The sequence below is a fragment of the Hydra vulgaris genome, chromosome 01 (assembly GCF_038396675.1).
Source record: "Hydra vulgaris chromosome 01, alternate assembly HydraT2T_AEP".
Classification (NCBI taxonomy): Eukaryota; Metazoa; Cnidaria; class Hydrozoa; order Anthoathecata; family Hydridae; genus Hydra; species Hydra vulgaris.
Genome location: NC_088920.1, coordinates 54564234 through 54584948, shown reverse-complemented (window position 1 = coordinate 54584948; position 20715 = coordinate 54564234). Strand labels below are relative to the sequence as shown.

General features: G+C 29.0%; 1 protein-coding gene across 1 annotated transcript; it reads left to right on the top strand.

The window, feature by feature from the left end:
* The first annotated feature begins 3320 nt into the window (after positions 1–3320).
* LOC136075443 (uncharacterized) lies at positions 3321–17007 on the top strand. Its single transcript, XM_065788668.1, has 5 exons — positions 3321–4034; positions 12420–14035; positions 14255–14419; positions 14507–14666; positions 14827–17007. The coding sequence occupies exons 1-5, from the start codon at positions 3933–3935 to the stop codon at positions 15043–15045; spliced, it is 2262 nt and encodes a 753-aa protein (XP_065644740.1). The 5' UTR covers positions 3321–3932; the 3' UTR covers positions 15046–17007.
* The last annotated feature ends 3708 nt before the right edge of the window (positions 17008–20715 follow it).

Sequence of the window (20715 nt, the reverse complement as noted above, 5' to 3'; positions counted from 1 at the left end):
AGTGTATGTTGTAGCGTATGTTGTAGTGTATGTTGTAGTGTATGTATAGATTTATTTTTATTTAAGTTTGCTTTTATTTTGCTTTTTTATATTCTTCGATCATTTTTTTCTCTGACTCTATCCTTCTAAACTAATGTCATTCTCTCATTTATTCTCATTTTTCCTAATATTTTTGTTGTGATTCCAGTTTTTTTTAATATTATTGTTCCTATTACTTCTTTTTTTCTTTCTTTTATTAATATAGTTTACTTTATTACTTCCTTGTCTTAATATTTTTTTATTTTATTTGCTTATTTTATTAAAGTGTCACTCCATTGACTAGTTTTTAACTATATGAGTGACACCGAACCTAACTTTGTAAATTAAAATTAAATTTGTAATTTTTGATTTTATGATTAAATGTTTTTAATTGATTTTATGTTTTTTTTATTCTTTTTTTTTATTCATTTATAAAAAAAAAGAATAAAAAAAAACTATACTAATATCAAAACTGTTACTGTTGTTTACATTGCTATCCAAGGTCGGGTTTTAAATAAGTTTCTTTAAATTTTGATGTGAAACTTGGCTGCGTTTGAGGGAAAAAAGTTTAATTTAATTAAAAAAACTTAACTATTACAAAGATTTTGTTTTAACTTTTCTTCTAATGTTTGAGTTATCGGAAGAATATTAACTACGAGAACAGATAAAATGGTTCGAGCTAACGGGGGTCCGAGTTTATGAGTGATTATTGTGCGAAAGTGTTAGACAGGGTTCAAGGGAAACTTGAAAGTACTTCGAGTTGTGGAAGTTCAAGTTATTAGGAGTTCACTATATATATATATATATATATATATATATATATATATATATATATATATATATATATATATATATATATATATATATATATATATATATATATATATATATATATGTAAAAATTCTAGAAATATGGTTCCTCTCAATACTAATAATTTTATCATTCCAGAAATTTTTGCCGGGGTATAGATACCAGTAGCGTCAGCTTATTAAATATTACAATAACTTTTAACTGTTATGGTTTATATAAAAATGTTACTATTGACATCAGCGCTTGAATGACTTTTTTTACTTTTAAATTCAAAAAATGGCGCCCAGAACACAGTTTTGACATTGGCTTTCATCAAGTTTAATCCCGCCGTTTCGCGCAAAATACATGTTTTTTCTTATCTCTAGTTTGGCGCGATTAATCATGATGAAGGCCAAAATGTCAAAACTATGTTTTGAATGTCGTTTTTTAAATTAAAAGGCAAAAGAAGCCATTCGACCGCTGACGTCATAGTAACAATTTTATATAAGTTTGCATGATTTGTAATCCAATTATTTACGATCTGCTAGCCTATATTGGTATTTTATAATCTGTCAATATTATCTTTATGAAACTTTTTGTATTTTTTGTGTTTTTTATTATTTTATTTAAGTCTTGTTATTCTTTTATTATCGCAAAGCACAAACTTTTTTACTTACTACGTCAAATATTAAACGTGTAAATATGTAACACGTTATTTTACCGCGGTTCACGACGAAAAGACCTTACAGTCTTCTACGAGTCTCCGCGTTCTTTTTTTATATATTAAAAACTTTCATTTGTAATTGTTTATATTATTATATTTAACTTGAAGGTTTTATGAAATATTAAAGAAATTTTTAAAATGTTAAAAGAACAAAAAAAAAACAAAATAAAAAACTATACGGTAAAAATTAATGTAATATTTAATAAGCTGATAATGCTGGTATCTATAACTCAGCAAAAATTTCTGAAATAATAAAATTATTAGTATTGAAAGAAACTGTATTTCTTGTTGTTTTAAATATATGTATGCATGTGTTATTATAAATATTTAAGTATTTTTAAATTTTAAGTCAACCAAGGAGATATTTTTGGGAAACCAGAAAACATTTAAAAAACTTCCTAAATTCTCTCTGATGTTATTTTATTTATAAGAAAAAATATTACCGACTATTGAAGAGTTTTTTCTATGAACAAATCTCTTTAATAAGTTATTATCTCTTTAATAAGTAGACAATACAACAATAAACAAAAAAAGCAGACATTGTTAATGCTTTTTAATAAGAGAGAAAGAAAAAATTGATATACTTCTTTGTTGTTATAACTCTAGCATCACTCAACCATTTCAATACTAAGTAAAAATAATCTAAAAGGGTTAAAAACTTAATCTAAAATGACATTACAATTTAATCTTACCATAACGGTAATAAACTGATTAAATTAAGTTATTTAGTTACAGAGCTAATTAAACAAAACTAATAAAGAACAAACAAATATTTAAATAAGTTTTTAATTTAAAATTATTAAGCCTTCTTTTTTACACTTTACTTAACTTTATTTTAACTTTTGTAAGATTACTTAACAAAGATGGACCTTAACAAGATTGTAACGACAAACGCGTGACATGTGACGACGATCATCATGTATTTATAGGTCATTTATAAATATATTTTAAGATAAATAAGTAAATTTAAAAAGTACCGCAAAAATTATTCACAGCATATTTAAAACATTTTTGATTAGGTGCATGTATTAGCATATGTATTGTATGACGTCAATAAGTAAGGGAGAGTGCTCATTTTATAGCTAAGAGTTAACTCTTATCACAAGCCTCGAGTTAGTAAGGCTAAGTTAGCATATTTAATAGCTTTTATTAAATAATCCTTACACTACTTTTATATTTAAATAAGATAAAAGCAAAAAATCTCAAAAAAAAAATCACGTAACTAATCTTAATCTTAGAACGTCATCATAAAATAATTTTACATTCAATCAGTTAAGAACTTCACCAAAAGAAGATTTTACTTTCAATTAGTTTTGTATATATATACGATAAACCATTACAATCAATCGGCCGTGAATGCCATCATAAGATAATCCAACTTACATTCAATCAATCAGAAATACCTGCATAAGCCATCTCACATTCGTTTAGTCATGAATACAATCATAAGAAAAGTTATCTGACATTCTATCAGTTATTGCATCGCACAACAAAATTTATCGCAAATTTGTAAATGCTAACTTTTAAAACTGGTCTCTTCTTTCAAAAATTTAGATTTTTAAGAATTCAATATTATATCGCATGAATACTAAACAAACAAAAAAAAGTTAGAAAAATAAAACTATATTTTAATTTTAAAAAATTTCAATAGCAAAAACAGATTTTTGAAAGGAGATTAGTCAATGTGGTTAAAGTTATGTTAAATTCTGCAAAACTTATTATTAAATAAGTCAGCCAATCAGGTTTATCAATGTATACTATGTTAACTTATATAAGTCTAACACTATCACTCTTCATGATTAACTAGAGATGGATGTAGATATAAAACAGTTAATGAAAAAATAAAAAAAAATTATCCTTAATTTTATTTTATTTTGATGAATGGTCATATATCTTCCCTAAATAATTTTGATTTTTTTTTACGGTTTAAATTAGGTTAACGAGCTTCACATAAAAATTTACTTCTTCAAGCAAATTATTTTTAAAACCATAATAGCGGCAAAATACATTACATTACAAAATACATTCAAATATTACTATAAGATATCAGTTTGTATTATGTTAATTTATGTAAATCTAAAACTATCACTTTCATGATTAACGAGAGACGGATGTGTAAATAAAAAACAATTGACGATTGATCGTGAATTTGGGCTGTGAGCATTAACTATGTGTGGTGCAAACTGTTTAATTTGCTATTCTTCTATTAACTTGACACATTGGCACATTTTAACAGTCAAATCATAGTGTTGTTTACAAAACCTATGGTGATATGAGATTCTTTTAAAAAATTGACGTGACTTTAATACAGCTCAATACGATCGAAAATTAAAGTCATTGTAAAGACGTTTTTAAACTGTGCAGGCACTAACATTCACACTAGTAAGGAGTTGAATAAAAATGTGTCAGCTTAGAATCTGTATGTCCTTCACAGCTAAACGACGCCCTATGCCTCAGAATGATCAAAAAATGGCAAAAACTCTACAATATATAAAGAACATTGTAAGTAACTACATTATATGTTGAAATAGTAGTTTTTTTTTGGATCAAAGAGTTTAAATTTGTTTATAAACCTATTATTAAGCGCAGCTTTAACGCATAAAATGTGTGAATACACGTTTATGCGCGCTACGTTTGAAATAATTACGCGCGCTTAAACTGCAATAAATAAAACTTATTTTAAGTTTTGTTTATAGAATATTCAAACTATTTTGTTACATTACTCTATTGGATATTTTTATAACAATGGTTTTTAAAAGGCGTTGATACACAAAAAACAAAACCGTTTATCGGAAAAACTATTATTTTTCAACAAAAAGTTAAAATTTCAAATATGAATTAAACAAAATTGTGCAACTTTATTTAGCTAAATTATTTATACTGCTTTTAATTAGGGATGTAACGGAATTCTAGCCGGAACCTGTGATTTTTAGGTCAATCCGGTTCCGGCCGGAATTACAATATTTTAGACCGGAATGTCGGAATTTAATTTTTACTTTTTTTAGGATTTGTGACACAGACAGTGTAAATTAAATAAAAAAATCCTTGTACTACAGGGCAATGAAGAACTATAGGTAAACCTAGATAAAAAAATAACAAATTCTTAACAAACACAATGTAATTTTAGGTAAAGCTACAACTAAGCGGTCAAGAATAATTTTATTTTTTTACGGTCAAGAATAATTTTATCTTGTTGCGCTTTCGTCAGTATAGGCTTTTTAAACAGGAATTTTAATTAAAATAATAGAAGAAAAACGATTGCTGCCCCATGCCTAACCCTTAGGTCAATCTAGCAGTATTTCTTTGTAGCAGCAGGCTTTAAAGTAGTCGATGTAGCAACAGGCTATAAAATAATCGATGTGGCAGCACTCCCTTTTTGCAGCAGGCTATAAGATTGTCGATGTATGTACTAAAGTAATAATAATTCTTTATTTTTATATTAAAAAATCACCAATTCAAGCAAGTCTACTCAAGAAAGGGGAACAAGTAAAAAAATAAAATTATTTTAGACCGCTTAACTGTAGCTTTGCCTAATTTTATTTGCTGAAATCACTAATGTAAGAATTTCTAAAAGTTTAGGAACATTATGATGCAAAACGAGTTGCTATCCAGTTTTTAGCAACAAACAAGCTTTTTTTATTATAACTTTTAAATAGTTTAAATAGTAAATAGTTAATGTTTTTTAATTTTTAATTAGTTGAAAAGTATAGGATGCCTAATACAGTAAATATTTCAATTTTAACCTGAATGTAAAAATATAAAACGAAGAAATAATTTTAAATATAAATATTATGCATATTAAAACTAAAGGCTTCAACGGAAGAACAATCAGAGTCACAAATTTGATTTATTTTTCAAATTATTGCCCATTTTATTGTAGTCCTGGGTTTATACTTTGTCTACCTAAAGTGACTAATCAAAAACAATCGGAGTCTTGAGTTATGGGTATTTTTAAAAACACCATACATGGCAGAACACGTTGTTTTAAATCTTAAAAATTGACATTCTCAACAGCAAAAGTGTGACTCTGATCGTTCTTCCGTTGAGGTTTTCGTATGTATATATGTATATATATATATATATATATATATATATATATATATACATATATATATATATATATATATATATATATATATATATATATATATATATATATATATATATATATATATATATATATATATATATATATATTTATATATATATATATATATATATATATATATATATATATATATATATATATTATAGGTTATAAATATATTATGTAGCCACAATGCTGAGGTGCAAGCTTTCACTATCAATCTTGAAGATAAAATTTTTTATACAATTCCGGCAAATCCGGTTCCGGCCGGAATTCAAAATTTCCAATGCGGTACACCCCTACTTTTAATTATTGGGATCATATAGGACTTTTTTTAAAGTTAACTTTTAAAAGAGAAGTTGATAAGAAAGTTAAATTTTACCTGTCTTTAGTTTTGGTTATATATATATATATATATATATATATATATATATATATATATATATATATATATATATATATATATATATATATTATATATATATATATATATATATATATATATATATACGTATATATAAATATGTATATATATATATAAATATATATATATATATATAAATATATATATGTATATATATATATATATATATATATATATATATATATATATGTAAATATATATACTTATATATAAATATATATACTTATATATATATATTTATTCGTATATATAAATATATATGTATATATATAAATATATATATATATACATAAATATATATATATATATATATATATATATATATATAAATATATATATATATATATATATATATATATATATATATATATATATATATGTATATATATATATATACATATATGTATATATATATATATATATATATATATATATATATATATATATATATATATATATATATATATATATATAAATATATATACTTAGGTCGTTAGGAAAGTTCGTAGAACTTTATCTGTAAAGATACAATAAGACAGGAAATAATTAAATATTTATATATCATTTTAAACTGTGTTTAATTATGAACATTTTATATACTCGTTGAAATATTTTGAATGTTTGTAAAAAAAATTATTTATTATATACGTTAAAAAAAAATATTTAAAAATGGAAAAAATTGAATATCAAGCATATATTAAAACCCGTGCTCTACTTGGAGTTTCAGCACAAGTCATATCCGATGAGTTGGTTTTAGTTTATAGTAACCAAGCTCCAAAATATAGTACAGTTGCCAAGTGGGCTACTTTATTTAAAGATGGTAGAGAGAGTCTCGAAGATGATCCTCGCTCAGGGCACCCTCAAATCACGTATACAGCTGAGAATATTGAACGTGTGAGAGCTATTATTGAAGAAAATACGCATGCAACACATGATATAATTGAAGCCCTAACATCGATTAATCGTTTTACAATCAACGAAATCATTCACAACGCACTTAAAAAAAGAAAACTAACATCACGTTGGATACCCCACGAGTTAACCGATCAAAATCGCAAGAATAGAGTTGAGGCATGTAAGAAAAATTTAGCCCTTTTCAGAAACTGCCCATGGAGACTATGTAATTTTATTACAGGGGATGGTTTTATTTGAGACAAGTTGGACACAAGTTGGCTAATGCTAGGTGGGTCGGTGAAGGTGAAAGTCCAAGAACTATAGTAAGATGCGACAGGTTTCAGCTGAAAAACATGTTCTACATCTTCTTCAAAACAACAGGTGTTGTTCATTTGGGTTATATTGAAAAGGGAGACACCATTACTAGCAAATATTTGGTTTGAAACCTCTTATATACGAAATAGAGGTTTGAAACCTCTTATATGCGAAATAAATAAGCAAAGACCTAAAACAGGCACTTAAAATTTCAAATTTCTCCATGATAACGCTCAACCCCATGTGACTGAAACCGTCACAATTTGTCTAAACCAAGCTGGAATTACAACAATTCGCCACCCACCATACTCACCAGACTTAGCTCCATCCGATTATTGGCTATTCGACTTGATAAAAAAAATCTTGATAACGATACTGACGTCGAAAGTCAAAAAACTCGCATAGCGAAGCTACTTCAAAGTATACCCAAAGAAGAGTATAAAAAAACGTTTGACAAATGGCTTGAAAGGATGCAACTTTGTATAGATAACGATGGACATTATTTTGAACATTTGATAAAATAAAATTTAAAAAAAACTCTTCTTTTTTTTTTTTTAATAGGGGAGTTCTACGAACTTATATATGTTATATAGATGAGGCGATAGAATAGAACCTTGTCGCACTCCTTGTGAGAGACTAAATTAATTTGAGGTAAGTCCTTGCACATTTATAGAGACGTGTTTTTATCTTTATAGCACTATATAGTTTCACTCAAAAGAAACTCTGCTTGGAGAGTAGAGCTGTTTTGTTTTAACCCGAATTGGTGTAAATGGCTATCCGTTATACTAGGACATATAAGTAAGATTAGATGTTCTAAAATTTCAGTAAAGATAGGTAAAATACTTAATTCATACTAATTATTTGGATCATTAAGAGATTTTTATATGACTTAACAAGCGGAATAGTTGTTGAAGTTGATTGACTTTTTAGGACCTTCTCATTCGTTAGAATACTGTGATAAAATTTAGAAAACCACAAATGGAGATTGATGTATGAGAGTTTTTAGGGTGTTCAGCACTAACTCTTTAGTAGCAAAATGTTATTTATAATATCAGCTGTTAATGTTATAATATCAGCTGTTAATAACTAATGAATTAGGCTTGCTATTTAGAGGTGGAATTTGAATTGAGTTTTGGTTGTTATTTATAATAAGCGGTGTATTGAGTAGAATTTGGAAATATTGTCTGAATCCCTTTACGATTTTTTTTATGTTTTGCAATTTATTAATTGAAAGTAATCGAGTACTTGCTTTTGTTTTGAGTTTACAAATGTTGTATCAGAACTTCTGAGAATTCCTAGTTCCCAGATTTTCAATATTTCTTGTTTTTTCATGGACCTTTTTGTTTTGGCTCCTTTAACTGCTTTACGAACGTTTTTACGTTGTAGGATGTATCTTTTGTACTCCATGCATTCTTGTGTCTTATGTTATTTTGATTTTTGCCATTGTTTATAGTTAAATGAAAGAATTTTTTTTGCATATTTTAAGTTCCGTTGTCCACTACGGTTTGGAATACTTACAGATTACGTGTTATTCAAAGCATTGTTTAAAAGCTATTTGAGTAGCATTTTTAATTTGTTCACATGATTGCATTAAGTCTTATTCAATTTTTTCTTAATTGAAGGTGTAGTTATTGAATGCTAACCCAGCTAGCACACATACATTGATAAAACGTTAGAACAATGTTGTGCGTTGCGTTGGCCCAACATCGACCGCCAACGTTGTTTTTATATCATTTTGGTTACAAATGCGACATCGCCAACAACCAAAAAACAACGTTGGTTCAACGTTGTATTTTAAGTCGGCATTGCGTAATGTTTTACGTTGATTCAACGTTGTACTTTACGTTGGCACAACGTTGTATTTTACGTTGGCAAATCGTTGTATTTTAAGTTGATTCAACGTTATATTTTACTTTTGCACAACTTTATATTTACCTTTTATCGGAACCGAATTAAATTGTTTTATGTTAAGCATATACATTTAAATTTAAAATATTTATATTTAAGCGCGTGTATAGTTGTATAAATATGTATTGTGGTTTATCCTCCTCCGGCTAATTGCCATATAGAAGCCATATACTCGGGCCAGCGAAGACAAGTTCAGCTAACCAATGAGCGTCATCGCCAGCATCGCTGACCAAGAGTAAGTGAATTTAAGGAGAACGAAGTAAGTTAGAGTGAAAGTCAGAAAAAGTCGAGTTAGAATGATAGCATAGTGTAAGCGGGACAGATATTGCACGAGGTGTTAGAATGTGCAAATTATAATAATTGTATAATTGTATTTATACATATGTCGTAAAGCAATATTATGATGCATCTGATTAAACAGACATTATTCATGTTTGCTTTGCTTGTGGGTTGATATTTCATTACATAAAAAATATATTAGCAAATATATTTCCATGATGAACTGAAATATCTAAATGAAAAACAACTCTCATAAATTATACAAATTTATATTTTTTTCTGCCTTTTCTCTATGCAAACGCAATGTTAATTCACTGTATAAAATCCAACGTATTTCCAATGTATGTACATACATCAAATCAACGATGTGTTAATGACATTTGATCAACGTTTGGTTTAGATCGTAAAAAAAATCAAATTTTTGCGATGCTTTTACATACATTGGATCAACGTTAATTTATATATATTGAACCAACATTGGGTTATATACAATGGATCAACGTTGGGTTTAGATCGTAAAAACAATCAACTTTTTGCGATGTTTTTACATACATTAATTCAACGTTGGTTTATACACATTAAATCAACGTCGGTTTAATAACGTTGGGCCAACGTTAGGTTTACATCGTAAAAACAATCAATTTTTTGCGATGTTTTTGCATACGTTGAACCAATGTAAATAAGCAAGCTGTTTTTAGTTCCGTCGGTATTAATTTTATCATTAAACAAATGACATTGGATCAACGTTGGTTTTGCATTGGAAAAAACAGCAGACGTTTGCGATGGTTTTACACACGTTGGCCCAACGTAAGTGTGCTAGCTGGGAGGATAGATTTTGATTATATATTTTAATGAAGTTTTTATTATTCAATGCATATTTTGGAATATAACTGTATTTTTGTGCCATGCCGTTTAATACGTTTGATAATTTTGTATGTGTAATGGTGATACTCGTTGCTATTTGGTAAGTGATCACTGAAGTTAAATGGCGAAGGAGGAATAGTTTTTATTTATAAAAGTTATTCCTTCTATTTTATTTATAAAAGATAGCAATGACTCTTTTAGTGCAGCAATGTGATCAATACAAAATGAATTAGAGAGAGTTTTATGCTGATAGGTGTATGTTGGACCAGTGCCAATAATTATATCGATAAGCGAGAGTTTGTTTGATTTAATTAAAGTAGAGAGAGGCTTAGAGAATTTATTGCGTGATTTGATATTACGATACTCAGAGACGTAAATCTTTTTGGGATATGAATGAAAATCTCCAGCTCTAATACATTTACTTACATTTACATGGTTTTTTTATAATTAACGTGAAAAGGTTTAGTTGTTGCGTTTACTTTGTACTTAAGGGATTCCTCGTTGTTTCGACATGATGTAAGGTAAATACCAATAAAGATTAGATTTGGACTCTTTTGTTTACCTTTAATAATAAGGATATTTTCATATTCATAAATGATGTGATGAGACAAGAGAAAATCTTTTGTAATAATAAATGTGTTCCTCCAAATGGTCTTCCACATGCTTTTTTTCTGCCGCATGTAAAAATACTTTATGTCTCGGCATTGCTATGTTGTTTAGCAAAAAGCAATATTAAAAAGCCAATGATCTGATATAAAGATAATACCAAATGACTTGACCAGTTCGAAATTATAAACTAAGTTTGATTTAAAACTATGGCAGTTATATGCACAAAAAGAAATATTTTCAAAGGTTTTAATTACATTGTTTCCTTCCGTTTTAATTAAAATTTGATCTCTGATTTGAGTAAAATTGTTGTCTAGCAAAGAAAGGTTGTTCTTCAAATGTAGAAAATGTTTCTTGAAAGGGTTGTATTAAGTGCGGCACATTAACGGCACTACGTTGAGGTGTTTCGCTTTTCGAGATATCACGATGCATTTTGAATGGTTTAACGATAATATTATTGTCCCAAATATCAGGGTTTAGGATTATATCTTTTTCGGCGCTTTTTATCTTTAGTCTAAATGAACGATTGTAATTATTTACTAATAACTACAAATACTATTTTGGTTTTCGTATTCGCATGACTTTAAAGTAGTCTCCACCCTGGTTGTCTCATCATGAGGTAAACGTAAAGGTTTATCATTCAACATATTTTTTGTATTTGAGGAATGATTTTTCATTGAACAAGAAACAGAAGGTTTTTCAACATAAAGCTGGTTTAGATTAGTGACTCGCATTGTCCGCTATATTGGATCCTGAAGTACCGTCGACATCTGCGTCCATTTTCTGTTCCGTTTTTACAAAATGCTTTTTTGGCACGTCAGTGCTTTAAGCATTGTTTGATAGATCAGCCACTTTCAGTCACATTGCTTGTTTCATTTTACCAACAAGAAGGATCTCTAAGCATCAGTAAATTTTTATTTTTGTGTATCCGTAGCCATTTTGGTGTTTTTCCCCTTTGAAATAATGTAAGTTTTGTTTTTTTAAATAAAATTTATTTATTGACCGTACATATCTAATTTTTAACCATACACCTAGCAAATTCGTTTTTCTATGTTAGTTTAAAATTGTATTACAATCAGTTTAGTCAACAATATAAAATTTTTAAGCACAAATCTACATGTTGCCATTGTCGGCCGACTACCAATTATCGATAATGAGATCATTTTAAAAAAAAAAGTAAAACTAAGGAGCATGATACTAGTCTAGACTCTAGATTACTCTAGAACTAGATCTATTTCTATCTGTTAAAATGTGAACTTATTATAATTGTAAGTTATTAGATCTAGAATGTAGATTATTCTAGATCTAGATTGGAAAATTAGACTTAGTGACTTAGACTTTATTACTTTATAAGTTTATTCAGTGAACTTAAGTGACTAGTTTAGTCAGTAGTGACATAGTCTTAGAACTTTTAATTGTTGATTGATCTATTCTAGACTCTAGAATCTGTGACTATATATATATTATTATATTATGGATCTAATTCTTTCTTTTTTTTTTCCGTTTTTAGGTCCACAAATTCAAAATGAGAAAAACAACCCAGGATTTATGGAGTTTCATTGGAGAAAATTTGAATGGGTGTATTTTATATCTAAAATATCAAAGTAAAAAAACTCTTGCAGAGTCTACAAAGATTTTAACTAAATATTTGCCAAAGGCTGATGTTGTTAAGGTAAAGACTGCCATTAAAAGAACAGAAGATGGTTTTTTAAAATTCAAAAAAGTTCCTGATCGATACTGGTTTGAAATAGTTAATTATTGTAATATGCCTTTCAGGTATCCACCAAAGGAGGATGAGTCTACTAAAGCAATGACCAGTATAGATCTTAACACAGCTTTTATGGCAGATACTACTGATACAGGAGTAGTTGACACAACCTTAGATCTCAACACAGCTTATGCTGATGCAAATGAAACTCAACATGCCGCGGCAGATGGCATATCATGTATAACAGGCTTCAGCAACCGAAAAGGTTGCCCGTCATGTTTTGCAAAAAAAAAATCTCTTCGCCACTCTAGAGAAACTGTTCAATTTCTGAGAGATAAACTAAAAATATATAAAAATCTAAAATTTATAAATCGCAATTTGACTCAGAAGGAAAACAGAAAATCTGCTTCATTGACAATGTGGAAACAAAAGTATCTTCACGCTAAAGACAAACAGATAGTTTTGAAATCTCTGGATCATAAAGAGTACATTAATTCAATTAAGAAGCTGAAGATATCAAACAGTAAGCTAAGAACTCAGTTAAATAACTTATTAGAAAAAAACAGATCTGAAGCAAAAGAAAGAGATAAACACATTAAAAGCATTGAACTTGAGTTCAAAATGGAGTTGGTGAAAGTAAAAAAGGAATGTTGTCAACTCACAGAACAAAACCATTATCTCTTAAGTTTGATCTTAGAGCCACAAGACAAAAGTGTGGTTGAAACCATGGTAGGACGAGCATATGGTCCAGCATTGAGGAAATGTGTCTACAGGTCCTTAGTTAGCCAAGTACCTATCACAAATATAAGTGATGTTCTAACCCATGTATGTCAGATTTTGACTGGGACAGAACTGTCTTCAGTTCCGCACAAATCAAATGTTGCCAGAATGGCTTTTGAGCTAGGAGTGATATCTCTTATTCAGACAGGAGAGGCTCTACATACTTGTGACGTTGCGACTTTGGCATTTGATGCCACTACAGTGGTGGACAAACATCTCAACGAATTCCATGTAAGTGTTTACCCACAAAAGCAGTCACTTACCATTTCTATCATTAGACTACCAGGGGGTAAAGCATTTGATTATGCCACACACATATTAACAGCATTGAAAGAAGTAGCTGATACTTATGCTGATTTTACACAGATGTCTAGAGTAACAGTTAAAGAAATCTTTTTGTCCAAAATTAAAAGTTGTCTTTCAGATAGGGCACCTGTGAACCATTGTGTTATTGAATTGCTAAAACAGGATATTAATGTTGAACTTCTAGAACTTCATTGCAATGTGCATCCATTGGACGGAATAGCTACAGCGTCTAAAAAAGCTCTCATTGATGTAGACAAAGAGCCGAAAATTAAAACTGCCACTGAAAAAGAAGGATCTGTAGTGTCTTTTCTGTACAACCTTTCAAAACTTAGGTAACTATATCTAATTTATATATTCTTTGTTTTGCTAACCTTTTTAAATAACAAATATGATGTATTGTACTATACAAAAATATAACACATAATATTTATATTATATATATATATATATATATATATATATATATATATATATATATATATATATATATATATATATATATTTATATTTATTTATTTCTAAAAGTAAAACAAATTGAAAACTATTTTTAGATATAGCTTCAAAGGTGAACCAGCAACACTCAAGTCTTTCTTGAGAGAACATGGAATTGCTCCAGGAACCTTTCTGCGCTATGTTGGAAACAGGGTACATATAATTTTTCACATGGCTGGAGTTGCTATATTCCATCTACAGCTGCTAAAGTCATTTCTTCAGAAGTAAGAGTTTTATTTTTACAAATTATTGATAGAGCTTCAAAAATATAATTGAAAATCAAGTTAACATTTTGAAATATTTACTTTCAGACACAACAAAAATGTTGTGAGTAAAGCTCTTTTTGGGGACATCGGTAAAGATGGCATCATCTTTCAGCTGCAAGCTCTAGGATTGATTGGAAAAGTAATTACAGGCCCGTGGATGAAACTAGTTTATGGCAATGTATTGCAGAAATCTAATCTTGAACTTGTATTTTTTTTTTTTTTTAAAATAATAGTAGTTAAAATTTATTTTTAGTAAAATTGATCAAATTTAATTGTTGTCTTTCTATCTTTTTTGCTTAATATTATTTTAGCTTAAGAATATTGAGTACCCTTTTTCATTTATTTTTACATTTCATTAAATTTAGGTACCCATGTTCCAGATTTGTCATCAAAGAATCACTCAGATGAAACAAAGTTCCTATGATTTGTTGTCAACAGATCTAGATATTTTTTGGCAAAAATTAGTGTTTGTCGTGGTGCACAAGTCATTGCTGAAAACAACTGATATAACGCTCCTCAACAAAATAACATCAACTCTTCTGAGTTCTATTGAGTGTGTTATTCATAGACAATTGCACAATTAAATATCTGGGCCTCTATCTAACCCTACTGAGAAAATATTGAAGGACACACTATAAGCACCTGCCAACAATATGCATGCAGAACGTGCTCTTGGCATGACAGACTGTCTACTTAGAAAAGCCCCAAATGCCACTATTGGATATCTAGATTCAAAAGTTAAAGCAAAACTGAATCACACTCTTCAGTGGATTGAATCCAAACCAGAAGATATTCAAAGAAACCTAATACAATTTTCTATCACTAGAGGATCACAGATCCGAAAAGCAGGAGTGCTTGAAAGTAAAGGGATAGACGATAATATTAAAACAAGACGGATTGAAGCATCTCAAAAGGCTAACAAGGCATCCAAGCAGAAACTGGAACGAGACGTTAAAAAAGTCTTGCTAAATAATGCCTCTGTTGGTAATGAAATGTTTATAAAAGTTGCCCCAAACCAGAAACCTTTTCTTGAAAAAATGTTAAGCAATCAAAGTATGACTAATCATTTGTTTAATCATAAATGGGAACTAGACAATGGACAGGAAAAATTTTTTTATGGACAAATACTAACAGAAAGGCAAAAAGACAAGAGAACTTTGTATGTTACATCTTACTGGAGTTTCGACGAGGACTGATCAGAGGATTTTGACATGTTTATTGAGTCAATTATTGCTGACATGATACTTGGCAAACTATTTTTTGAAGTTTAGTTAATTGTTATTGTTTATGTAAGAAAAAAATTTTCATGTTCTTTTGCTACTTATAAGTTCAAATTCATCTCTTGAAACTGTTCATTTTGATGTTTTTTTTTTTGCCTATATGTAATCTTAAAAACTTATGAAATATTCATATTTGTTTAAAAAAAATTATCAAACGTTTTTTTGTAATTTGCATAATTTATGGATAATAATTTCTTTATTTCATTTCATTTTTCATTGCAACTAGTACAAATAAATTCCTCCTTTGAAACTGCTCATTTTGGTATAAACTTTTGTTAATATATTCATAATACTTTCTGAAATATTTACATTTGAAAGAAAATTGTTTCACTTTTTTTTTATTTCTCTATATAAAGTCCATAGGATGTCAAGGCACTTCGGACAAACTAAAAATCTAAATAACTTTTGAACCAATAATGCCAGCATCAAAAATTTGGTGTTGTTGGAAAGCATTTTTCATTCTCTTTCATTTTATTACACATTTATTGGTATTATATTAAATTAACTTTTTTGGTGCAACTACCTAGTTTATATATATAGTGATATTATTGCAGCTGTTAGAAAGTAACGTATTTTGATTTTTGTCAATTTTTTTAAACGTTTGCTGTAATTTATCATATTTTCCTTGTAATAAAAGTAGGTCGTTCCTAACTTTTTTTTCCTACTTGGATTGTTTTTACACAATCGAAGAGCTCTGTCAAGGTCGACAGCAGATTTAAATCTGGTAATTGGTGTAATTTTTGATTGGTTTGTTTGCAATTTGCTAACAATTTATTAAAATCTTTGTGAAACTTTTCTGGTAATGTTATCGACATCAAGTAAACGTCATCCAGACATGTTGTAATTTTATAACGCTTTCTTAGATTATTTCTCACAGGATCTTCAGCGTCAACAGTAATAGTGATAAAAGAGATCTGATTAATATCTAAACTCTCTAAAATTTTGGTGAAAAGTGCTACTCTCAGAATTATAAATATCAACTTCTCTAAATTACGACAACCCTTGGATGATAATTTCTTTTGGACGAGAATATGTTTCCGTGATTTTATTTAAATAACATTTAAAGATATTATTATCTGAATTCAAAGTTGAAAATATATACAAATATATATATACACTGGCGAGCAAAAAAAAGTGAACAGTACAATTTTTCAGTAAATTATGTATTATTAATCAATTAAAAATATAATACATAGAATATAACATATCGCTTATGTTAAATACATATACATACACATATACGACTCATTTTGAAAAAAAAAAAAATATTTTGTGTGGCCACCACCATTTTTCATCACTTCATTTAATCGACGCGGCATCGACTCAATTAAATTTGCTATCAAACGGTCAGGTATCGTAACCCAAACTTGTTTTATGGCTGCCCAAAGATCATCCAAAGATGAAATATTATTTTTATGGACCTCTTTATCCATATAGTCCCCCAAATTTTCAATGGGATTAAGGTCTGGACTTTGGGCAGGCCAATTTTCAAAAAGAAAGATATTGTTATCCTTGAGCCATTTTTTAACTTGTTTAGACGTATGGCAAGGAGCATTGTCATGTTGAAATTTAATTTCATCCTCTTCTAATTCTTCCAGTGTGGGTAGCAAAGATTTTTGTAGAATACTAATGTATTCTTTGGAATTTATTCGTAATCCATCTTCGACTCTATGCAATCTGCCCACACCTTTGGCAGAAAAACAACCCCAAACCATAATTCCAAGATTACCCTTTACCGTTTGGTGAATACAATCTGGATTTAATTGTTCGTTCTTACGTCTAATGCACATCTGTGGACGATCTGAATGCAAACAAAATCGTGATTCATCTGACCATAATATTTTTGTCCAGTCTGTGTTTTTATTATATTTTACCCAAGCTAACCTTGCCATTTTATGGCGTGCTGTAAGAAGAGGTACTTTTTTACATGGGTGTATTTTGAACCCCTGATCTTTAAGACGCCTCGAAATTGTCCATCGGCTAACCTTTTTATCATCAGAACACGTAAAAGTTTCTGTGATATGCGTCATAGTGGTTTTTCGATTTTTTAAAACATTCAATTTTAACTTGTGACAATCTCTTTCCGTCATTTTTCTTGGTCTGCCAGAACCTTTTTTTCTAGCTGTTGTTTTATTGTTTTTCTGATGTGAAAGTATCTTGTGAACTCCACCAACACTAATGTTTACATAATAATAACCAAATAAAAATAAATAAAAATTACCTTTTATTTGGAGACATTTTTTTCCTTTTATTTTTTATAATAATAATATAGCGATAATACGTCCTATTTCACCCACGCTCTAATATCAACTACAGATTTTGCTGACAACGTTCACTGTATTCACATCTAATGTTTAGAAGTTTATTCATGTTTTCTTTGAAAGATAAACGTAAACTCTTTGATAGTACGAACAAAAATAAACAAGCTTGTATGAGTTTCTGTCCAGAGCTCTTTCATTTTATGCGTAAGCAGTCGCTGTTCACTTTTTTTTGCCCGCCAGTGTATATATATATATACAAATAAAATTTATACAAACTTAATTAAATTAAATAATTTCCATTTTTATTTTTATAAATTTGTTTTAGTTATTTTGGAATTTATTTTTTATATATTTTTGCTTCTTTTTTTTATACATTTTTTCTTCCTCAACTTCTTATCTAATTAAACTAGAATGTAAAGGTTTTATAACAAATAAAAAGACAAAATGTTGTTACCCAAGTACAAAAAAAAAAGTAATCAAAGCAAGCAAGTAGTTGAAAATATAAAAGAGAAAAAAAGACAAAAGAAAAAGAAAATAAATAATTAAAGAAGAATTTAAAATAACTTTTATAACATACAAGTACTAATGTAGTTTTGGGAGCATAAAATGTGAAGTTTTTGGTTAGAAGCAATGCTCTACCTTTTTAAAATAACGATGTCTATTTACAACAGAGTATGGTCCAAAACAGTTATGATATTTAAAAGCATTTTTTTTTAAATCAAACATTTGTATTACATTTAGTGTGAAACAATAGGTAACATACTGCGAGATTTATCCTTTTTATCTCGACTTTTTTAAAAATTTATGTTATTGATTGCCCAGCCGACTATTTCGTAAAAAGTTACGCATCCTCTCTTATGCGTTTTCAAGGTGGTATCCTGGCATTATTTTTAGGGGTGGGAGTGAAGGTTAGTTTTAGTCTAACTAAAATTAGTCGACTAACTTTTTAGTCTAACTAAAATTACCTGACTAACTTTTTAGTTCAAATAAAATTCTAGTCAAATAAAATTGTTGTTAAAATAAATTATTTTAAACTAAATTTGAATATTTGTATTTTTTTCCCAGCTCGGAGATAAATGCCCATGAGGTTGTTGCAACTTTTTAAAAACACCCAATCGGCGCGGAGTGTAAAAAAGATGCCATTTTGATAGTTAAATTAAATTTGGTACGTTTATTTGCCATCTAATTTATTTATTTTTTTATGAGCCGCGTTCAAAAGGTAGTCTGCAATAATAATCGTACATCATGATTACTCTCCTCTGAAAATTGGAGGTTTACTCCACTCCTTGCTTATTGCAAGGGTGGAGTAAACCTCCAATTTTCACCGAAAATCTCATCGATCTCGATTAATTACCTTCCATCCAATCTACGCTTCCCTTCCCCCAAACACCGACCCCTCCTTACAATTTATACTCACCCCAAAATCCAAAAATACATAAAAAAAAAGGAATAATAACCGAAAAAATAAAGCAAAAAAAAAAAAGCATGGTAAAAAATACTCTAAAATATGAAATACAGAAACAATGCAATAGAAACATTTGGCGTTCTACTACTTTTTACTAGTTTTTACTTACAACTTTTTCTGTACACTTTCATCATTACTCATTAGTCATTAGATAGAAAAATTATAATTTAATTTCAATATAATATTATGAGGCACGTGTACATTTACTGAAAAAGAAAGAGACCGGACCAAATACAATTTGTTGAATAATGTGGTATGGTATAAATATAAATATTAAATAAAATCATTCAATTTAACAAACAAATCAAACAATGAATAAAATATGTAATAAATCATTCTCATCTCAAAGTCATAGTAGTTACAGCCAGTCAATTAGTCAAAGAAAAAACATTGAAAGTTAAACGAAACCGTTAAACCACGCACTAAACAGTAAAAACGATAAACACATAAAGCAACAAAGACAAACACTAATGCTATAACATAACACAAACAAATGCAATAATTTCGGTTGATTGACTGCTGTTGTTGTTGTTGCAAAATGCTCATGGCAAAAAGCGAATCAATGAATACAAGCAGCACAAGGTTTCAGTTGCATAACAACGTAAGCGCTCGGTAGCTGAGATGGAACTGGAGTTGGAGGTGGACCTTTTGCCGAATCTGGTCCTGCTTCTAAGAAGTTGAAACAAATGTACATTATGCCTCGAAATTAAACATCCATTTCACAGGATGAAGTTGACAAGCTTATTGCTGACTACGTTGTGCAGGAAATGCGCCCCTTGATCACAGTGGAAAAGCCGGCGTTCAAAAATTTGATCCACGGACTCAATTACAATGTCAGTATACCTTGTCGCAAAACATTAGGCAAGCGATTAAACGCCCGTTTGCAAAAAATGCGTGATGATAAAAGAATAGTCTTCAGTAAAGTACCATTTATCTGTACAACAGCTGATATTTGGTCAGTGAACCGAAAGAGCTACTTAGGAATGACAGCTGACTATATTGATATTAGTACTAAATGCTCAGTATCACGCATATCTGTTGCTCTTTCCTGTCAACGTTTTGTTGGAAGTTATACTTACAACTCAGTGGCTGCAATGATCTCAAAAATTCATAATGATTATGGGTTAAACGTGGAAAAAAATTACAGCAACCGTAACAGATAATGCCTCTAACTTCGGCAAAGCCTTGCGAGAATATTTAATAGACACTAGCAGTACTGCATCTGGTTCAGGGATCTCTGCAACTGCT